Source organism: Carcharodon carcharias, chromosome 7, assembly GCF_017639515.1.
Source record: "Carcharodon carcharias isolate sCarCar2 chromosome 7, sCarCar2.pri, whole genome shotgun sequence".
NCBI lineage: Eukaryota > Metazoa > Chordata > Chondrichthyes > Lamniformes > Lamnidae > Carcharodon > Carcharodon carcharias.
This window is the reverse complement of record NC_054473.1, coordinates 131,240,552-131,261,626: the sequence shown is the minus strand read 5'-3', so window position 1 is coordinate 131,261,626 and position 21,075 is coordinate 131,240,552. Positions and strand designations below refer to the sequence as shown.

Below are 21,075 nucleotides of genomic sequence, written 5' to 3'. Positions count from 1 at the left end.
GTTTGGCACTGATTGGTTGCTGCCTTTGGGCTGGGAGTGGGGGGAGGGGCAGAGCCGCATCGTTTCTAAATGGCGGAGGGGAGCGTCAATCAGGTGGCGTCACCTCATTCCTTGCTGGCATTTCTGCTTGTGCTCGAGTCGCTGTGATGGCGGCTCCCCGGACTTCCCATCGGGTTGAATGGTAGGCTCTGTGTTGATGGCGGAGTCATGCAGATCGGCGGCGGCTTGTCGGTGCATCAGATCCTGAGCCTGGGCTTGATCCCCCGGGTCGGCAACACGACCTGCCCTGGAAACGTCACTACATCCTTATGCCAATTCTCCGGTGAGTGAAGGCGGCTGGGAGGGGAGGGTGGATGTTGTTGCCCATCCACGGTTATTGAGCGAGGGGCCGGCCACAGTTTCCATGGAGAGGTTCAAATGAGTGTAACTAGTCAGGAAAAGAGGGGGGAACCAGCTGCTGTCTCAGGCATCTGATCGGGTCCTGGGTGCAGGGTTTTACCTCTCTCGGGTTTTTTCTTTGCATAATGCCTCATACAAATATCACTTAATTGGTGAGACAGGGTTATACTTTCAAATTGCGCAACTTGAAAGCTTTTATGGATAACTCGTTGCTATTGAAAAGGAATACCAACAAGCATCAGGATCAGAAAGTTTAAGGTTTATTTCGGTGTATTTTGCTCTTTGCTTTGTCTTCCCCACCCCGATGGAGTTTTGAAACATATCATTGGTGCACAACATCTGTGCTTCATTTAGATACTTCGACATCTAGACAGCTCCAGTTTTCTCTACTGGTAATCGGGTTAGTTTCCACGGAATTTAAAAGTACTCAATGGGCACATTTGAATCAGATTGTATAGACAAGAACCACAATCTACCATGCAACTGTAGCCTGTGTTCCTCCTGTTTCTGTGCCTACGATGCTGCAGTGTAGATTTTTTCCAGCCTTTTATCAGATCTCAGTAAATAACGTCTTTATCTGTTTCAGATTCATTTTTGGTTAATTTAAATTGTCCTCTACTACTTTTCTGACACACTGATAATTTCCACCCGCTCACAGCTGCCTTTACAGATTGTAGAACTTGAACATTTCCAATCTTTGTATATTTTATAGTATTTCTTTGACAGACGTAAATGAGCCCTGCACTCACAATGGAATATTCTGCTGTAATCAGTGTGACTGAGTGCACTGGACGCAGCAAAGACTGAACCCTGACAAAATCCAGTCTTTTGCGCTGAAAAGTATTTATACACCCCCTTTCATGATCTCAGGGTGTCCAAAAGTGCTTTAAAGCTAATGAAGTACTTCTAAGTGGTCTCTGAGACACACAGCAAGCTCCTATAAATGGCTCTGGTTAGTGACCAGATAATGTTTTCATAATGTTGGTTGAGGGATAAATATTGGCCCGGACACTGGGGATAACTCCTATGCTGTTCTTTGAAATCTTTCACATCTGCCTGAGAGAGCAGACAGGACCTTGGTGTAACATCTGAGCTGAAAGGTAGCAACTTTAACAGTGCAGCATTCCTTCAGTAGTGTAGTGGAGTGTCAGCTTAGATTTTCATGCTCATCTCTTGAGTTTGACTTGAACCCACAACCTTCTGAGTCAGTGGCGAGAGTGCCACCACCAAGCCATGTCTGACACTGAAGACATGCGCCAGAATTAGCTGTGCTTCTAGCCAAACTGCTCCAGTACAGCTGCATGACTGATATCCACTCAAGAAAAGTGAAAAATTGCCCTGTCCGCTGTTTTTAGGACTATGCCAGAAGATTTCACTTTTTGTTTTTAACAAAACAAACTTTATTGTATACAAGAGACTTAAAACAAGCACTATTAACTTAATATGATTTATAACTATATATGTTATGCACTTCGGTTTACTTCCTACTCCCCACCCCAAGAATTGTCTTATAAGACAAAGACACATCAATCTTAAAAGTTATTTACTTCTGTAGGGACCACGCATAAGTATGCCACAGTCCTCTGGAGAATTCTCCTCAGCTCCAGCTATTCTCAAAGGTAACACTTTCGTTTAGCCTCTTGACTATGAAGGCCAAAGTCCCTTGTTTTGATTACTTTTCCAATACTTTCAGGCCATTTGGCTGGTTACTTTCTTTTGCAATGAGACACTGAGGCCCACTAGATTTTCTCACTAGTTTCAAACTAGACAACCTTCCAGCTTCTGTTCCATCACAAAATTCAAACTGAGATTAAGTCTCGTTCTGCCTTGTATATGGTCAGTGATAAAGTTAATTTTTTTACTCTGCTTACAGTACAGGTCTGTCTAACTTATTTATTTTGGCTATCTTGTCTGTGAACTGTAAACCACACCAGGTCTAAACTGCTACTTAAAAACCTCGCCCAGTTAAATTGAAACCACAGGGCTTTCCTAAGCTCCATCCATCATCATGATGACGCAGCCTGGGCTATTTCAAAAGAACCTTTAAACTAATTATCCCTCATTTACAATTTCTACAGCTATGTAAACCCACCTCCTGTTCTATAGCTCTATCTCTTCTATTCTGATTTATTAAGTAAACATGGATAAACTTCTGAACTGACATTTCTTTCAATGCTCTGGCAATCACAAAGGCCCAGTATTTTAATTATCTTACCTTCACAACAATAATCTTCCCAGAACTGAACATTACTTCTAGAATATTAAGATGAACCATGAACTAGGTATTTGCAACACCACAAAAAAGGGCAAATCTAATCCAGCCAATTACCTCCCATCAGTCTACTCTGGATCCTCAGCAAAGTGATGGAAGGTGTTGTTGGCAATGCTATCAAAGAACGCTTACTCACCAGTAACCTGCTCATTGCTCAGTTTGGGTTCTCCAGGGGCACTCGTCTCCCAATTTTAGTGTCTTGCTCCAAATGTGGACAAACGAGCTGAATTCTAGAGGTGAGATGCCAGTAACTGACTTGACATCGGGCAGCATTTGACCGAGTATGGCATCAACTTGAATTTTACTCTGGCTTCTTAATGAGAATCAGGGTAACTCTCCACTGGTTGGAGTCATACCTAGCACAAAGGAAGATGGTTGTGGTTGTTGGAGGTCAATCATCTCAGTTTCAGCACATTGCTGCAGAGGTTCCTCAGAGTGGTGTGCTAGGCCCAACCATCTTCACCTGCTTCAATGATCTTCCTTCCATCATAAGGTCAAAAGCGGGGGTACTTACTGATGATTGCAGAGTGATCAGTTCCATTTGCTGCTACTCAGACAACGAAGCAGCCTGTGCCTGCAGCATGCTTGGACTGATTATTGTCAAGTGATTTTCGTATACACAAGTGCCAGGCACTGACCATCTTCCCTTGATGTTCAACGTAATTCCATCTCTAAATCCCCCACCATCAACATCCTGTGGCAGTCCTGTTGACTGGAAAGTTAACTAAACCCAGCCATATAAATACTGTGGCTACAGAGCAGGTCATTAGCTATGTATCTTGTAGTGAGTAACTTGCAGTGATTAACTTGTATCTTGATTCTCCAAAGCCTTTCCACCATCTACAAGACACCAGTCAGGAATGTGTTGGAATACTCTCCACTTGCCTGAATTAGTGCAGCTCCAACAAAACTGAAAAAGCTCAAAATCATCCAGGACAAAGCAGCCCCCAGCCATCTTAAACATTCATTCTCTCCACCACTGGTCTATGTGACTGCAGTATTTATCATCTACAAGATGTGCTGCAGCAACTCACCAATGCTCCTGGCATCCTTTTCTACACTGTTAAACCGGGATTGATCCTCTTCTTGATGGTAATGGTTGAGAGAAGGATATATAAGGTTACATATTGTTCAACAGATGTTTTGTGACCAGAAGGCTGTTTGCTGTGGGATTCTGTAGAGCTGTGTACTTGGTTACTTGCTTTTTGCAGCAAATATCAATAATTTAGACTTAAATGTAGGGGATATGATTAAGAAGTTTGTAGATGATCCAAAAATTGGTTGTGTAGTAGAGAATGAGGAAGAAGGCTGTTGACTGCAGGATGATGCAGCGGTCAGGTCAGGTGGGCAGAAAAGCAGCAAATGAAATTCAATCTGTCGAAGTTGGAAAGGGCAAACGGCAAGTGAATACAAAATAAATAGTAGATTACTGGAATTGTGGAGGGATAAAGAGATCTTGAAATACATGTCCACAGATCTCTGAAGGTAGCAGGACAAGTAGATAAGGTGGTTAAGAAGGCATACAAATACTTTCCTTTTATTAGCTGAGGCACAGAATAGAAGAGCAGTGGGGGTAATGTTAGAACTGTATAAAACACTATTTGGGCCACAGCTAGAATACTGCATACAGTTCTGGTCACTATTACAGAAAGGATGTGATTGCACTAGAGAGGCTACAGAGATTTGTAAGGGTGTTGCCAGGATTGGAGAATTTTAGTTGAGGTAAGATTGGATACGTTGGGGTTGTTTCTTTGGAACAGAAGAGGCTGAGGAGAGATTTCTTTGTGGGGTCTACATAAAGTGGTTAGGAAGGGCCTATTTCCCTGTGAGGTCAATAACCAGGGGGCATAGATTTGAAGGAAATGGCAGAACGATTAAAGGGGAGTTGAGAATTTACTTTCATCCGGAGAGTGAAGGGCTTCTGGAACTTACTGTCTTAAAGGGTGATAGAGGCAGAAACCCTCATCACTTTTTTTTTAAAAAAACTCTTGGCTATGCACTTAAGCCACTGTAACCTACAGGGCTATGGACCAAGAACTCAAAAGTGGGGTTAGGCTGAATCGTTCTTTTTCAGCTGGCACAGACACGAGATCAAATGATCTCCTTCTGAGCCATGAATTTTCGATATTTCTAGTGTGAGGGAGTATGATTCTGCTGCTGATGATCCACACACTTCATCGATGTCCAGTTTTGGGGTGCTGGATCTTTTCTGAATCTATCCCATTTAGCACAGTGGTGGTGCCACACACCAATGGTGTCCTCAATTTGAAGCCAGGACTTGATCTGCACAAGGACTGGTCATGCTTACCGATGCTGTCATGGATAGAAGCATCTGTGACAGGTAGATTAGTGAAGTCAAGGTCAAATAACTTTCTCCTTTGTGTTTGTTCTCAGCACCTGCTGTCTTCCAACATTGCTGCAATTGTACAGTACTCAATTACACAAACAGCTTTATTTTGTGTGTGGGCATGTTGTGTTTCATCTAAATGCTATTGCATTAACAACCATTCAGTAAGAGAAACAGACAATTCTGGTCAGATCAGATTGCAGTGTCTGTCTCTTGAGTTGTCCTCTGTTGGTTCATCCCTGTCCCACTCTCTTGCTTCACCGCTCATTTCCCATTAGCTAGATGCTTGCTGACAGTCTGCTGAGCTTTTGTCAACTTTCTAAGTTCAGGCAAGCTTACCTTTGCAGAAACATTTTTTAAAACATTGATCAGTAGATCTGTGTTAAATATTTGCTCAGTTCATTTACCCATTCAGATGAATTTCAAAAGACTTCAATGTAGAACACACAACACTCAAAGCAATGCTTTTGCTGGACTGGTGTTGACATGGGAAAGCTTACAGCTAAATTCTCCTAGCTGGAGGAGGGTGTATGGCTGGGGAGAAAGCACAAAGTGTGGTGTAGGTGTGTGTTGTGAATAGCTCTGTGGTAAGTGCTAATGTTTGGGGGAAGGAAATGTGGCAGTGTTGGACTTGGAGATTGGATGGCAGCAGACTACAGTGACTCATTTTTCCCAGACAGGGAGGGAACAATGTCTGTTTGCCAGGTTAGTAATGTGCAGTTAGTGGGAGGTGTCTGCACAGAGGAGTATTGGTGGGGGGCGGTGGTGGGATCCCTTTAAAGGCACTATATAAATAGATGGTGGTCATTGCATGGAGAAACAGCTCCATATACTCTCAGAACAGATGGCTGTAGTGTTTTTATGTTAAGCCCAGCAAGATTGTTAATTAAGTTAACTACTATAGAATCTTCTCTCCCAATTGTATAACGAATGAAAATTTTAATTGAAATTCATTGGATGAAATTGGAATCTATAGTGGTTTGAATATTGTTATTTTTTTATCCATAGTGAATTAGTTTAAAATAGAGCGAAATAAAATGGTCCAGAATTTGCTGGATAAATAATGGTGGGTTTAATGTGCACACCATTTATCAGTGCGTACATAACCCAGCAGTTTGTGACAAGGAAGAGAGATACTGAGTTGTGAATTGCCATGGGTTGCTGGGCGACTTGTCCCTCTTCGTTGTTGGCCTCATGGAAATGGCAATTCATCGTCAACTCCTCCAGGAGTCTCAAAACATTACTGCATTTGCACTGTTAAAGCAAACCAAACAACGCAGAAAGCTCTGGCAGGTATTTCACAATCCATGACTTTTTAAATTGAGATTTTTACTCCTGCAATGCCAATCAATCTCTGGTCCAGAAAGGGAACAACTTAACCTGTGGACACTCATTCCTGCAGGTAGGAAATTGTTCCTAGAGATTCATAAAATATAAATAACTTCTGAAACAAAAGAATTCCCCATGTCTGTTTTTTCTCTCCTTTTTTTTGTCATTCATGGTTTGTGGGCTTCATGGCTGGGCCAACATTTATTCCACATCTCTAGTTGCCCTTGAGAAGGTGGTGGTGAGCTGCCTTCTTAAACTGCTGCCGTCCATGTGGTGTTGGTAAACCCACTGTGCTGTTAGGGAGGGAGTTCCAGGATTTTGGCCCAGTGACAGTGAAGGAACAGCAATATATTTCCATGGTGGGTGAGTGACTTGGAAGGAAAGTTCCAGGTGGTGATATTCCCATTTATCTGCAGCCTTTGTCCTACTAGATGGTAGTGGTCGTGGGCTTGGAAGGAATAAGGAGCCTTGGTGAATCCTGCAATTCATTTTGTAGATGGTAAACACTGCTGCCACTGTGCATCAGTGGTTCACTCTTAATCTATTCTTTTGTGCCTTTTCTATCTCCCTTCCCATATTAGCTTTACTCTAATTCACACTTTTTCCTTCCTGGTAGATCCTGGGTTTTTTTCTCTTTATCCTTAAATCTCATTGGTTAAGGAGGTACATTGTTGGTCTCATCTTTCACCAAATCCCAGATGCCCTGTTGAGCTTGCCATGCCATTATTTGCCCACACATCCAGCAATTTGTTCCATAAAATTTTTGCAAGCTGAAGGATGAGGAGAGAAATCCAACTAGGTGCGCAAACCATGAGATGCCCACTGCAGCTAATTCTGGGCCATTAATATCTGCTTCAGTGAAATTAACACTAGATACCAATAATGTAAACATTTTAAAATCTCTGGCACCATGTGAAATATGGAGCTGTTTCTTTTGCTATCTAACGATGGGTGGCATTATCATTTATGAACTAACCCTAATCCTCTGCCTAGTGCCTTCTCTTCAATTGATCCAGAGATGGACATGTTTGACGTCAGCATGCACTACGAAGAGTATATGGTCCTGATTGCAACGTAGCAATCCCTTGAAGGAAGCTATACGTTTTAAAGGGTGCTCATTGTCTAGGTCATCCTTAAGGAATATGATTTGTGCCAGGGCCACCCTGCCTGTGCACTGCAGAACAAATCCGTCTTCAGAAGTGATAAGGGCTAAAGTTGGGACAGTAGAAGAATGAATATATGGAGTTATTTATTGAGGAGGCAGATGAAGCAAATTTAGAGGCAGGAGGCAAATGCTGTCATTGTGAGGTGATACATGGAGGACTGTGTGTCTTGTTAACTTTGGTGGTGTTACCTAAGGCAGGACATATTGTACATACTGGTAAAGTCAAATTTTTGAGTCCAATATTTTTAGGCCAAAAGTCATGATAAACTTTTACACAGATAATAATTTTGAGTGTTAACATGTGTGCTTGATTTGGGGCCAAGTGAAATCCAAAAAGGACCATCACAATGAAATAAAGTAAACCAACAGCTCTGAATAATTCATATTTTATCATTCACAATGTGATCATTTTAATAATTTGAATAAATAAAAGAAAACTTACAAGTATTAATGTTTTAAGCATTTTCTTACTGGTATTCATTTTCTTTGGCATTTATTCATTTACAATAAAATTGAATCATAGGAACAGGGGTAAGCCATTCAGCCCATCGAGCCTGCTCCGTCATTCAGTTGGATCATGGCTGATCATCTACCTCAGTGCCACTTTCCCACGTTACCTCCCTATCCCTTGATGTCATTAGTCTCCAGAAATCTATCAGTTTCTGTTGTGAACATGCTCAATGATTGAGCTTACACAACCTGTAGGGTTCCAAAGATTCGCCATCCTCTGAGCGAAGAAATTCCTCCTCAACTCAGTCTTAAATGGCTACTTCTTATCCTGAGATTTTGACCTCTGGTTTTAGACTCACCAACCAGGGCAAACATCTTATCTACATCCAGCTTGTCATGCCCTATAAGAATTTTGGAAGTTTCAATGAGGTCACCATTCTTTGAAACTCTTGGGAATACAGACCCAGTCTCCTCAATCTCTCCTCGTAAGACAACCTCACCATGCCAGGGATTAATCTGGTGTACTTCCATTGCACTCCTTCTATGGTAAGTATACCCCCCCCCCCCCCCCCCCCCCCCCCCCCACCGCCCCGCCCCCCGGGGACCAAAACTACACAATACTCTAGGGTGAGGTCTCATCAAGGCTCTATACAACTGCAGCAAGACATCTTTACTCCTGTACTCAGATCTCTTTGTGATGAAGGCCAACATACCAGTTGTCTTTCTAATTGCTTGCTGCACCTGCATGTTAACTTTGTGACTCATGAACAAGGACACCCAGGTCCCTTTGGACTTCCCAACTTCGCATCATTCAAGAAATATTCTGCCTTTCTGCTTTTTCTAACAAAGTGAATATCATCACACTTATTCACATCACATTTGCCATGTTCTAGCCCATTCATTTAGCCTGTCCAAGTCCTCTTAAAGCCTCCTTGCATCCTCCTCACAACTTGCGTTCTCACCCAGCTTGATGTCATCAGCAAATTTGGAAATATTACAATTGGTCCCCACATCCAAATCATTTATATAGATTGTGAACAGTTGTGGACCTAGCACTGATTCTTGCAGTACCCCACTAGTAACAGCCTGCCATCCTGAGAATGATCCATTTATTCCCACTCTCTTTTCTGTATGTTAAACAATTCTCAATCCACACAGGTATATTTTCCCCCAATCCCATGCGCTCAAATTTTATTTGCTAACTTCCTGTGTGGGACCGTATCAAAAGCCTTCTGCAAATCAAAATACATCACCTCCACTGGTTCTCCTTTATCAATGCTACAAGTAATATCCTCAAAACTCCTAGTTTGTCAAACATGATATCCCTTTCATAAATCCATGTTGACTGTACCCAATTTTATCCTTCTTTTCTAAATGCTCAGTTATCACATCTTTTATAATAGATTCTAATATTTTTCCTGCTACATCAAACTACTGGAATGCAGCTGACTGAGTGTAGACTTGGAGTTCGATGAGAGGGGAGTTTTAAATCTTAATTTTGTTCTTAAATTTTGCTTTTAAAATCTAATTTAGTCTGTAATTAGCAGTAACTAGAAAGTACTGTAAGCAAGATAATTTTTTTTCTTTCTTGCAGTTTAGACAGGGTAACTGCACTCTTAGCTGCAAGAGCTGAGTAGTTAATTTACTAACTGGTTGAATCTGGTTACTGTAGCCCCAGTTTAGTTTACTATAAACTTAGTGTAGCCTTGGCAAACGGAGTACAGTTGACTAGCTGAGTGAGGACTTGGAGTTTGGTGAGAGGGGAGAAGGAGTTATTTGTTTCCTCCTCCTATCTTGCTCACCTCAGAAATTGGTTCTTGCTCTACTACATGAAAAGGAGCTAGCTGTGTGGTGAGTATCTAGTAAGTGGGTCAGTTCTATTCTATAACAAAAACAAAAAATCGCTGGAAAAACTCAGCAGGTCTGACAGCATCTGTGGAGAGAAAGACAGAGTTAACGTTTTGAGCCCATATTCTTTCTATTCTATTCTATCCCTAACATTTAAAATAGTACACAATTTGGCAGTAAAGTTAATAGAATATATAAGAAAACAACATAAATATTAAGTAATTATTTAAAACACATTAAGGATGGCAGGACAGATGATGTGTCAAGGCTGCAGCATGTGGGAGCTCCAGGATAACATTGTGATCCAGGGCAAACATGTCTGCGGTAAGTGTTGGTAGTTTGAGGAACTTCAGCTCAGAGTCATTGAGCGGGAGGCTGAGACTCTGCAACACATCAGGGAGGGGGAAAGTTACCCATATGTTTTATGCCAGGAGGCAGTCATGGCACTTAGGATAGGGTCTTCTGATTTGGTCAGTGGCCAGGGACAGATGGGTGTTACTGTGAGTGAGGCAGGTAAGGGGACCCAGAGGGTAAGAGTGTGAGACTCTGCAATTGTCCAACAATCTTGTTTGGATGAGCGTGGGGGCTGCAGGGTGGATGAGCAAACTGATCATAGCACTGTGGTACAGGAAGCCAGCCAAGTTGGGGGAGCAAAAAATAATATAGGTAGTAGGGAACAGTATAGTAAGGGGGATTGACACTGTTCTCTGTAGCAAAGAGCGAGAGTCCAGACAGCTTTGTTTACTGCCCGGTGCCAGGGTTCAGGACATCTGCTCAGGGCTGCAGAAGAACTTGCAGTGGGAGGGGGAGGATCCAGTGGTCTATGTAGGTACCAGTGACATAGGCAGGATGAGGAAGGAGGCTCTGCATAGTCAGAATGATGACCTAGGCACCAAATTAAGAAGCAGAACTTCAAAGGTAATAATTTCTGGATTATTACCTGAGCCACATGCAAATTGGCATAGGACAAATAAGTTTAGAGAAATGAATGTATGGCTCAAAGACTGGTGTGGGAGAAGTGGGCTCCGGTTTGTGGGGCACTGGCACCAGTATTGGGGAAAGTGGGATCTATACCGTTGGGACGGTCTACACCTGAACCATGCTGGGGCTGGTGTCCTCACGAGCTGCCTGACTAGGGAAGTAGAGAGAGTTTTAAACTGAATAGTGGGCAAGGGATCAAATTTGAGAATATGTGGTAAACCAAAGAGTAGAGAGAAGGCAAGAGAGACAAGTAGTAATATGGGAAATGATATACAGACTGTGACAGGAAGGGACAGAGTACAAATCTAAGAGTAAACCAGATAGGGCTGGAAGCTACAAAAATAAGGACAAAACTAAAGGCTCTATATCTAAATGCACGTGGCACTTGAAACAAAATAGATGAACTGATAGCGCAAGTAAAATAAATAAGTATGACCTGATAGCCATTACAGAGACATGGGTACAGGATGACATAAATTGGGACCTGAATATTGAAGGTATGTGACATTTAGGAGGGATAGGAAGTTAGGAGGGGTGGCGCTGTTAGTTAATGATGGTATTAGCACATGAGAGGGATGACCTAAGTTCAGGAAACCAGGTTGTAGAAACGGTTTGGGTTGAAATGAGGAATGATAATGGCAAGAAGTCACTTGTGGGAGTGGTGTACAGTCTCCCTAACTAACTACACAGTGGGGCTGTATATAAAAGAAGAGATAATGGGAGTTTGCTAGAAAGGTACAGCAATAATCATGGGGGATTTTAAGCTGCATGGATTGGAAAAATCAGATGGGCAAACGAAGCATAGATGAGGAGTTCATAGAATGTTTTCAGGATAGTTTCTTAGAACAGCACATTCTGGAGCCAACCAGAGAGCAGGCTGGTATTGAGCAGCGAGATAGGATTAATTGATAACCTCCTAGTGAAGGCATCCCTAGATAGCAACAATCATAATACAATTGAATTTTACATTCATTTTGAGAGAGAAATGAGTGCGTCCAAGACTATATTAAACTTAAATAAGGGCAATTATGAGGGCATAAAACAGAGCTAGCTAAAGTGAACTGGCAAATGAGGTTAAGGGATAGGTCAATAGAAGTCCAGTGGCATACGTTTAAAGGGATATTTTAGAATACACAATATATACATTCCAACGAGAGAGAAAAATTCCAAGGGGAGGGGAGGGGAGGGCCCACCCCCAGTGGTTAACTAAAAAAGTTAAAGACAGTATCAAACTTAAAGAAAAAGCACATGATTAGGCAAAGGTGGCAAGTCAAAAGATTGGAAAGAACAAGTACAGAAAGGTTCACTGACTAGTTACCAGACTGAGGGGATTGTCCTACAAGGAGAAATTATCAAATAGGGCCTATTATCCCTGGATTGTAGAAGAATGAGAGATCATCTAATTTAAGAAAAGGTAGAGACTGAGAAAATATTTTCCCCTTGCTGGGAAATCTAGAACAGGGGGCCTGAGTCTCAAAATAAAAGGTTGGCCGTTTAGGACTAAAACAATAATTTTACTGTTAATATTTGGAATTCTCTATCTCAGAGCTGTGGATGCTCAGTATTTGAGTATATTCACATTAGAGGTTGATGGATTTTTGGATACAATGGGAGAGCGTGGGAAGCTGGACTCGAGGTCAAAGATCAGCCATGATCTTGCTGAATGGCGGAACAAGCTTAAAGTGTCAAATACCTACCCCTGCTCTTATTTCTGAGGCCATGTCCAGGATAAATGCATATGTGAACTGAGTGGGTTTTTTATTCTTGGATCTGTGTGTCTTCTTCCCTGTTAAAGCAATACACAATTTTTAAAAAAAATCATTTGTGGTATGTGGGTGTCACTGGCTAGGACGGCATTTATTGCCCATCCCTCATTGTCTTTGAGAAGGTGGTGGTGAACTGCCTTCTTGAACCGCTGCAGTCCACATGGTGTAGATACACCCACGGTGTTGTTAGAGAGCCCAGGATTTCGACGCAGCGACAGTGAAGGAGCAGTAATATATTTCCAAGTTAGGATGGTGAGTGGCTTGGAGGGGAACTTCCAGGTGGTGATGTTCCATATGTGCCTTTGGTCTAAGGAGGCTTGGTGAGCTCCTGCAGTGCATCTTGTAGATGGTACACACTGCTGCCACTGTGCGTCGATGGTGGAGGGAGCACAGGTCTTCAGTACTATTGTCAGAATATTGTCAGGGCCCATAGCCTTTGCAATATCCAGTGCCTTCGGCCGTTTCTTAATATCATGTGGAGTGAATCGAATTGGCTGAAGACTGGCACCTGTGATGCTTGGGACCTCAGGAGGAGGCTGAGATGCATCATCTGCTCAGTACTTCTGGCTGAAGATTGTAGCGAATGCTTCAGCCTCGTCTTTTGCACTGATGTACTGGGCTCCCCCATCACTGAGGATGGGGATATTTGTAGAGCCTCCTCCCCCAGTGAGTTATTCAATTGTCCCCCACCATTCACGACTAAATGTAGTTGGACTGCAGAGCTTAGCTCTGATCTGTTGGTTGTGGAATCGCTTATCTCTGTCTATCACTTGCTACTTATGCTGTTTGGCATGTACCTTCACCAAGTTGACACCTAATTTTTAGGTATGCCTGGTGCTGCTGCTGGCATGCCCTTCTGCATTCTTCATTGAACCCCTGGTTTGGGGGTGATGGTAGAATGGGGGATATGCCAGGCTATGAGGTTACAGATTGCACTTGAGTACAATTCTGCTGCTGCTGGTGGCCCACAGTGCCTCATGGATGCCAAGTCTTGCTAAATCTGTTTGAAATCTATCCTATTTAGCATGGTGGTAGTGCCACACAACACGATGGAGGGTATCCTCAATGTGAAGGCGGGGCTTCGTCTCCACAACGACTGTGTGTTGGTCACTCCTACCGATACTGTCATGGACAGATGCATCTGCAGCAGGCAGGTTGGTGAGGATGAGGTCAAGTATGTTTTTCCCTCTTGTTGCTTCCATTACCACCAGCCACAGACCCTAACTAGCAGCTATGTACTTTAGGACTCGGCCAGCTCAGTAGTGGTGATGCTGAGCCCTCTTGGTGGTGGACCCAGACTATGTTCTGCACCCTTGCCACCCTCAGTCCTTCCTCCAAGTGGTGTTCAACATGGAGGAGTACTGATTCATCAGCTGAAGGGTACAGTACATGGTAATCAGCAGGAGGTTTCCTTGCCCATGTTTGACCTAATGCCTTGACAGTTCATGGGGTCCAGAGTCGATGTTGAGGACTCACAGGCAACTCCCTCCCGACTATATGCCACTGTGTCGCCACCTCTGTTGGGTCCATCCTGCTGGTGGGATAGGACATACCCAGAGATAGTGATGGTGGTTCTGGGACATTGTCTGTAAGATATGCTTCTGTGAATATGACTGTCAGGCTGTTGCTTGACTAGTCTGAGACTCCTCTCCCAATTTTGGTACTAGCCCCCAGACATTATTAAGGAGGACTTTGCAGAGTTGACGGGGCTGAGTTTGCCATCGTCATTTCCAGTGTCTAGATCGATGCCGGGTGGTCCACCCAGTTCCATTCTTTTTGGACTAATTAGCAGATTGATACAACTGAGTGGCTTTTAGACCATTTCAGAATGCAGTTAAGCGTTAACCACATTGAATATGATTCATTTATAGACCCCCTTCAGCATCAGGCGCGCTGCAGCAACAATGAGGTGTTGGTCTAATTCTTTATTTTTGTGTGTTGCAGAGATGTGGTATGGAGTGTTCCTTTGGGCTTTGCTGTCCACAGTTTTTATCTATGTTCCTGCTGGATTCCTGGCATTTGTAATGCTGCGGCACCACAAATATGGACGTTTCATGTCTCTGGGTATCCTGGCTGGAATCCTGGGACCAATCACTGCAGCAGTGTTGACCAGTAAGTGTTCAATACCTTTTAAGTATTTAACAAACTAAATAAGAATGTTTTCCTAATAGTTGTTTCTCCTATCCTAAAGCATCTGAATGGTCAGGTAAGAGTTGACTGACTGTCTTTGACGTCAAGGCCACATTTGATGGAGTGTATCAAGGAAACCTAGTAAAATTGCTGTCAGTGGGAACTGGGGAAAACTGGAATCCCACCCAGCACAAAGGAAGATAGTTGTGACTGGAGGCTTATCACCTCAGCCACAGGGCATGGTTACAGGAATTCCTCCGGGCAGTGTCCGAGGCCCAACCAACTCAGCTATTTCATCAATAGCCTTTTGTCCATCATAAGATCAGAATTGGGGATACTCACTGACTCAATGTTCATTTCCATTCACCACTCCAGATAATACAGTCCATGCTTGCAGACAGCAAGGTCTGGACAACATTCGTGCTTGGGCTTTGAGTGGCAAGTAACATTTACACTGTACAAATGTCTCCAACATGAGAAAGTCTAACCTCCTCCCTTTGACAATCAACAGCATTACCATCCCTTAATTCCCCACCATCAATATTCTGGGGATTACCATTTACCAGATATTTATCTAGACCAGTCATATAAATATTGTGGCGACAAGAGCAGGTCAGAGGTTAAGATTTTTGTGTCAAGTGACTCCTCCTGATTCCCCAAAGTCTATCCACCATTAATACAAGGCAAAAATCAGGAGTGTGATGGAATACTTTCCACGTGCCTAGATGAGTGCAGCTCCAACAACACTCATGAAGCTCAACACCATCAGGACAAAGCAGTCTGCTTGGTTGGCACCCCCATCCACCGCCTTAGACATTCACTTCCTACGCCAGTAGGACACAGTGGCAGCAGTGTGTACCATTAGTAAGGTGCACTGCAGCAACTTGCCAAGGCTTTGACAGCACCTCCCAAACCCAAGGCTGCTACCGTCTAGAAGGACAAGTGCAGCAGACACATGGAAACACCAGCACCTGTAAGTTTCCCTCCAAGTCTCCCACCACCCCATCCTGACATGGAAATATATTATCATTCCTTCATAGCCACTTGGTCAATATTCTGGAACTCCCTACCTAAAATCACTATGGGAGTACCTACACCACACAGACTGCAGTGATTCAAGAAAGTGGTTTACTACCACCACCTCCAGGGCAACAAATGCTGGTCTTGCCTGTTATGTTCACATCCCATGAATGTGTTGAACAAAAAAGCAGCGACCATTTGAAAGGTGACCTCTTGGGCAGTAGGTGTCTTAATCCTTCCTTCTTGCTGATGCAAATGTTTGAGAACTATGGGATTCTCCATGATTTCTGTGTTTTCCAAGATACTTGCATGCCTGACAAAGTCTGGTCAGAGGGCTGTTTAAAGGTCTAGTAGAATTATTTTTAAATAGATGGTCTTGAAGTATACTGAATTATCTGCATCTATTTCCCCACAACAGTTGGAAGGAATGTGGTGTTCCTTCGTCGCCAGCTACAACGTGCAACGAAACCTAACTGTTTCAACATGAACTAAATACTACTGACATTGCATTTGTCTGAGAGAAGGGGTCCTTACAATCTTTCAGTAGTTTGTCCCTTCCCCGGAACAAGATAATAACTGGTATTTTTAGTTTCCCTTCATTTTATTTATTCCCTTTAAACAATGTTCAATATTTGTACTCCATTATTAGAGATCATTCCTTGTAATGTGTACACTAGAGGTGAAGTACACAATATCAGCTTGGTGCTATATACCACTATACCACTAATGTAGTAAATGCCCCAAAGTACTTCACAGGAATGTTATCAAACAAAATTTGACGCCGAGCTACATAAGGAGATACTAAGGGTAGATGAGCAAAAAACTTGGTTAGAGGTAGGTTTTATGGAGTGACTTCAAGAAGGAGAGAGGTAAAGACTCTAGTTTAGGAAGGGAATTCCAGGCTGTGTGCCTTTGCAGCTGAAGCCACAACCACCAATGGTGGAGTAATTAAAAGTGGGGATGCTCAAAGGGCCAGATTTAAAGGAGTGCAGAGATCTTAAGGGTTATCTGAGATTAGAATTAAACAGACAAGATCAGAGGAATTTGGAGACCAGGATGAGAATTTAAGATATAGACATTGCTTGGCCAGGAGCCAATGTAGGTCAGTGAGCATAGGCATGATGGGGTGACCGGCACTTGATGCAAGTTTGGATATAAGCGGTAGAGTTTTGGTTGATCTCAAGTTATGGAGAGCAGAAAATGGGAGGTTGACCAGGAGTGAGTTGGAATAGTCAATTCTAGAGGTAGCGAAAGGGCATAACACACTTTGTGCACCAATAATCAGCCTGGCATATTTCCAAAGTTATTAGTATTCCTAATATTAATTAGGAACCTTCAGAGCACATGTGTTTTCTAGGTGTTGCATGTTTAACCTGCTCTTGGACATTTCTAGCAAAACATTTGGCAATTTCATTAGAGAGATCTGATGACATTTTCCGCTGTCACTTGTTCTAATGTCTGCTGCTTTGACTCAGTTTCAGTTGTTGTCTGATTAAGCTCCTAAAAGTCCTGTGGGACTGTTACATTTTATATTGTTAAAGGCACAATATAAATTGCATTTATATAATCATATTGACCGAATTTGTTGAGGTTGAAGCATTGTTTGGCCTTTGGATTATCAGATCCACTTGATTATGTTGCGGCTCCTTAGATATAGCTATGTATTCTTTATGAATGTTACATACATCATGCCTGAACGACAAGTCACTGAACTGTTTTGCAGGTGCAGCTATTGCTGGTGTCTACAGAGCTGCTACAAAGCAAATGGTGCCCCTGGAAGCTCTGGTTTTGGGAGTCGGACAGGTATTTTTCATCGTTGCAATAGCCTTTCTGCGAATTTTAGCAACTTTATAGCAGTAGGAGATCTGCTCATCCAAGAGGACCTTCTTCCTCCAATTTATGGCTGCATATAGGTTGCACCATTTCCTGTGACTCCAAACCAGGATCCACGCCAATCAATGCTGCTCAACTAACAGGAATTGGCAACAGCTTAGATGTTGTGGATTTCCGTGGATTGCCAAGCTCAAAGAACAAAGGACGTATGCACTAATTTTTGTTGACTATTTCAAGTGCTCAGATTTGTTCTTTGTTATAAAAAAAATTCAAAGCCAAAAGAGGTAATTGTCTACATGCATATCTTTTAATGTCATTTTTTTGGATGTTTCAAGTTGTACAGGTGTCTTTAGTGTGAAGGCGTATTATAAGGTATGCATATTTATTGTAGGATTAGAAGGTCAGACTACAGATTTTCTTTGTGGAATACAGAAACTATTTTGATTCAGCTTGCCACATTTCCATATTTCAGCAATTGGGTAATAATGAAAAGGCAAATAAACCCTTCCATCTGAAGGTTACCAAAGGCTCAGCAACTTAAGTATATACCCAAGACAACTGAAGTATTGCAGCTTCATGGCTTAAGCAAGGTGAACAAGTCCTACTGTACCTAACAACAATAATGGACTCTCTTCCGAGTTCCTCTTTTTATAGTTTATTACAAGCAATTTCACAACTTCCTTTTTTGAGAAATAAAAACTGAATAGTTGTGTTTGACAGTAATTATGAAATGCCATCATTTGTACCTAGCAAAGAGTTCATGATTTTATCCAGTCCTCATTGTGTAATCACTGACTTAAATACACACTGGTAAATGTATCTTATTTATTCATTCCCTGTTTTCATTGTACAGAAAATTAATTAAAATCTAGAGTTCTGTGATATTATTGATTTACATGTATATTGATGGTAAAACAGAAGGTGTTGAGTTTATTTTTTAGTAACATTAATAGCCAAAATTAGGGCCCAGGGCAGCCCTAAGTTCCTGTGATCATTCATTCGGCTTCTTTAAAGATTTCAAATGAACAAGTGTGGTTTTCTTAATGTAGACTTGCTGCTGCAAGTATTTTTGCTGAGCCAATGAACAAGAATGTCATCTACACGCCAAGCTAATTACGCTGGTACTCATGCTTGATTACACAAGTTGAAAGTAGGGCATGACTTTGGAAGTGAGATGCAATATTGATGAAGACAGTGTGTGGACTGTTTCACATTTTGAGTTGCAACTTAGGAAAAAGGATGTCTTTTTAATGAACAGCATTTGCCTTCAGCTTGTTTAACTGCAGCAGTCACTGTGCACATATATATACAATTCAGGTGTGCCAACTATTTTAATTTTAATTTTTTCTAGTATTTAAAATCAACAACCAATTGAATATTTGTACACTTTGAGAAAATCTCATTTATATTTTCATGTTCAGCCTGCCCAAGTTGAAGCACTCGGTTAGTTTGTCTATTTAGTACTGCGTGTTCTCAATTGTTCTTGGGTCTGGTTTAGAATGATAGTGAGAAAAGGAGTCTTCTAACCTGTATTGTGCTTGCATTGTTGTCTTCATTTGACCATTCTATTGCCTTTGGCAAAATGTACCAAGCATTTGTATAGCTGTCCATGTGATGTGTTGTTACCTCAGCTTTCACCATTTGAACAAGCATCTCCAAGTTGTAATATTCTAATAGTTTTGAACATTGTTTCTATTTATACCATGTATGGTGATATAATTACGATGAAATAATATATTTAACTGTTGTAAAAACAGTAACAGTGATGAATGGGCTACATTAACTTAGACTGACTGTTGTTTGCAGTAGAGTCCAGCACTAATGTGCTTGACTAGGAAGTACAGGGTAAGGATTTGTATTAGCACTTTAATCACACCCTTTCTGGATGTCAGCTATCCTGGGGAGATAAAATGCTCCTTCACTGGAAGTGAATCACAATTGGCTAATGCATACTGTTTCTAGATTCGGGTTATAAAATGGCAATAAGAGACTCTAGGTAAGGAGTTGCTTGCTTGCCCCTCGCCTGGGATACAGTGAGTGATTGTGGGGGTGGAGGGAATGGGACCAAATAGCCCAAATATTCTTGACTTTTTTTTTACCAGATTTATGGTTCTACTCTTCCCACTGCCACTATTTACTCTACGCGGTCCTTTTCTTTCCCTTCCTTATCCTTCATTTGTTTCTTCTATTATCTCTTTACTGTTTATTTCCTGGCCCCCATCTCTTTACCCTTCAACTCTCTCTCCTCTTCATTTTGCTGTCATTCTCCATTAGACATGATTATGTACTGATTTTGTTTATTAAAATTCACTTATGGTGGGGGATTGCTTCATTTTTTTAAATGCATATTTGAAATCAGAAATATCCCATGGAAATCACAAGTCAAATGGAATTCCAGTGACCCTTAAAATATTAGTAAAACCCCCATGTAATGAGCACGGATTTGACTTACTCACTATAAAGCATTGGCCCTGCTAATGATGAACAGCGGAAGACTGAGTAAACTCACTTATCAGAAAGATTTCCCTTTCCTGATGTTATACTCAAATTCCACTGTTTTTTCTCTTAACCAGAGGAGTATTTCCACATTCTTTTTTGTTTCATCACAAATTTGCTTACAAAGTAATGCATTCTTAACAGTGGTGATACAACTGGTGCACTGGGTAGAATACAGTAGTCTGCAATACTGTGCCCACAGTCATTTATCTAGTGCCTGTAATATAGTCTGTGTTCAAAGTAAGTTTGCACCTTAATTTTGGTGTTGGTCACAAGTTTAAACCACATTAGCAATTAATCATTGTCACTTGCATTCATTGTAAGCCCAGTTCACTTGAGTTAATTATCCCTTTTATATAGCACTCAATGTATGTAGTGGAAGCCTGTAACCAGTAACTTCTCTTTCTAAGTGAGTTGTTCTGGTAAAATCAAATAAGGTTGACTAAATTTGAATGCTCCTTAAATATGTCTAACAATGTGAATTTAAGCATTTATTATGAGTTTTTACTGCTGTGTAATGATCAAATGTTTGTTTTGAAATTTATATTGTCAACATGGGGAAATCAAAATTTTTATTTTTCTACTTACATGGCTAATTTTGGTGACATTTGCTGGTAAATATATTTATACAAAAATAAATTTTGTTAAATTGGCAATTGTGGTTTGTAATGGCTTAGTTCTTGACAGAAATGTAGCATGCTCAAAGATTCATCTCATTTTTCACCCGTCTGCTTCTGTATTACACTATTTTGAAGGTGGGGGAGTGCAGTTGAAACATATTCTACTGTTTTATCTCTGGCTTCCTATTGCTAGTGAGCTTCCTGGAGTTACTAGAGTGTAATACTGAATTGGCATTGGCTATTTATTTGCTTTTACAAGAATGTTCATACCCATGTGACCTTAGGAAAACCTGAAGTGTTCATCAGTATTTGCTACACATATACAGAATTATACATACATATACATGAGCAGATGGATAACTGAACAAGAGATCTGCCATAATAAATGTTGCTACTATTTTTTTATAAAAGAAAGAGAT

The 21,075-nt window shown here is 41.6% G+C and overlaps 1 protein-coding gene across 3 annotated transcripts; it reads left to right on the top strand.

The window, feature by feature from the left end:
• Nucleotides 1-45: 45 nt before the first annotated feature.
• On the top strand, nucleotides 46-20,692 carry tmem170a (transmembrane protein 170A). 3 transcript variants are annotated; one of them, XM_041192638.1, is made up of 3 exons: nucleotides 46-322; nucleotides 14,502-14,669; nucleotides 17,431-20,692. In XM_041192638.1, the coding sequence occupies exons 1-3, from the start codon at nucleotides 208-210 to the stop codon at nucleotides 17,559-17,561; spliced, it is 414 nt and encodes a 137-aa protein (XP_041048572.1). In that variant the 5' UTR covers nucleotides 46-207; the 3' UTR covers nucleotides 17,562-20,692. The 3 variants fall into 3 exon arrangements, with proteins under 3 accessions (XP_041048572.1, XP_041048574.1, XP_041048573.1); XM_041192640.1 differs by lacking the exon at nucleotides 46-322 and adding an exon at nucleotides 13,652-13,707; XM_041192639.1 differs by lacking the exon at nucleotides 46-322 and adding an exon at nucleotides 13,654-13,711.
• Nucleotides 20,693-21,075: the final 383 nt, after the last annotated feature.

Excerpts from the sequence above, each read along its gene's own strand:
- tmem170a (XM_041192638.1), top strand. The coding sequence starts at position 208 with ATGCAGATCGGCGGCGGCTTGTCGGTGCATCAGATCCTGAGCCTGGGC. Across the intron at positions 323-14,501 it reads ATCCTTATGCCAATTCTCCG|AGATGTGGTATGGAGTGTTC; the intron begins GTGAGTGAAGGC and ends TGTGTGTTGCAG. Across the intron at positions 14,670-17,430 it reads CACTGCAGCAGTGTTGACCA|GTGCAGCTATTGCTGGTGTC; the intron begins GTAAGTGTTCAA and ends ACTGTTTTGCAG.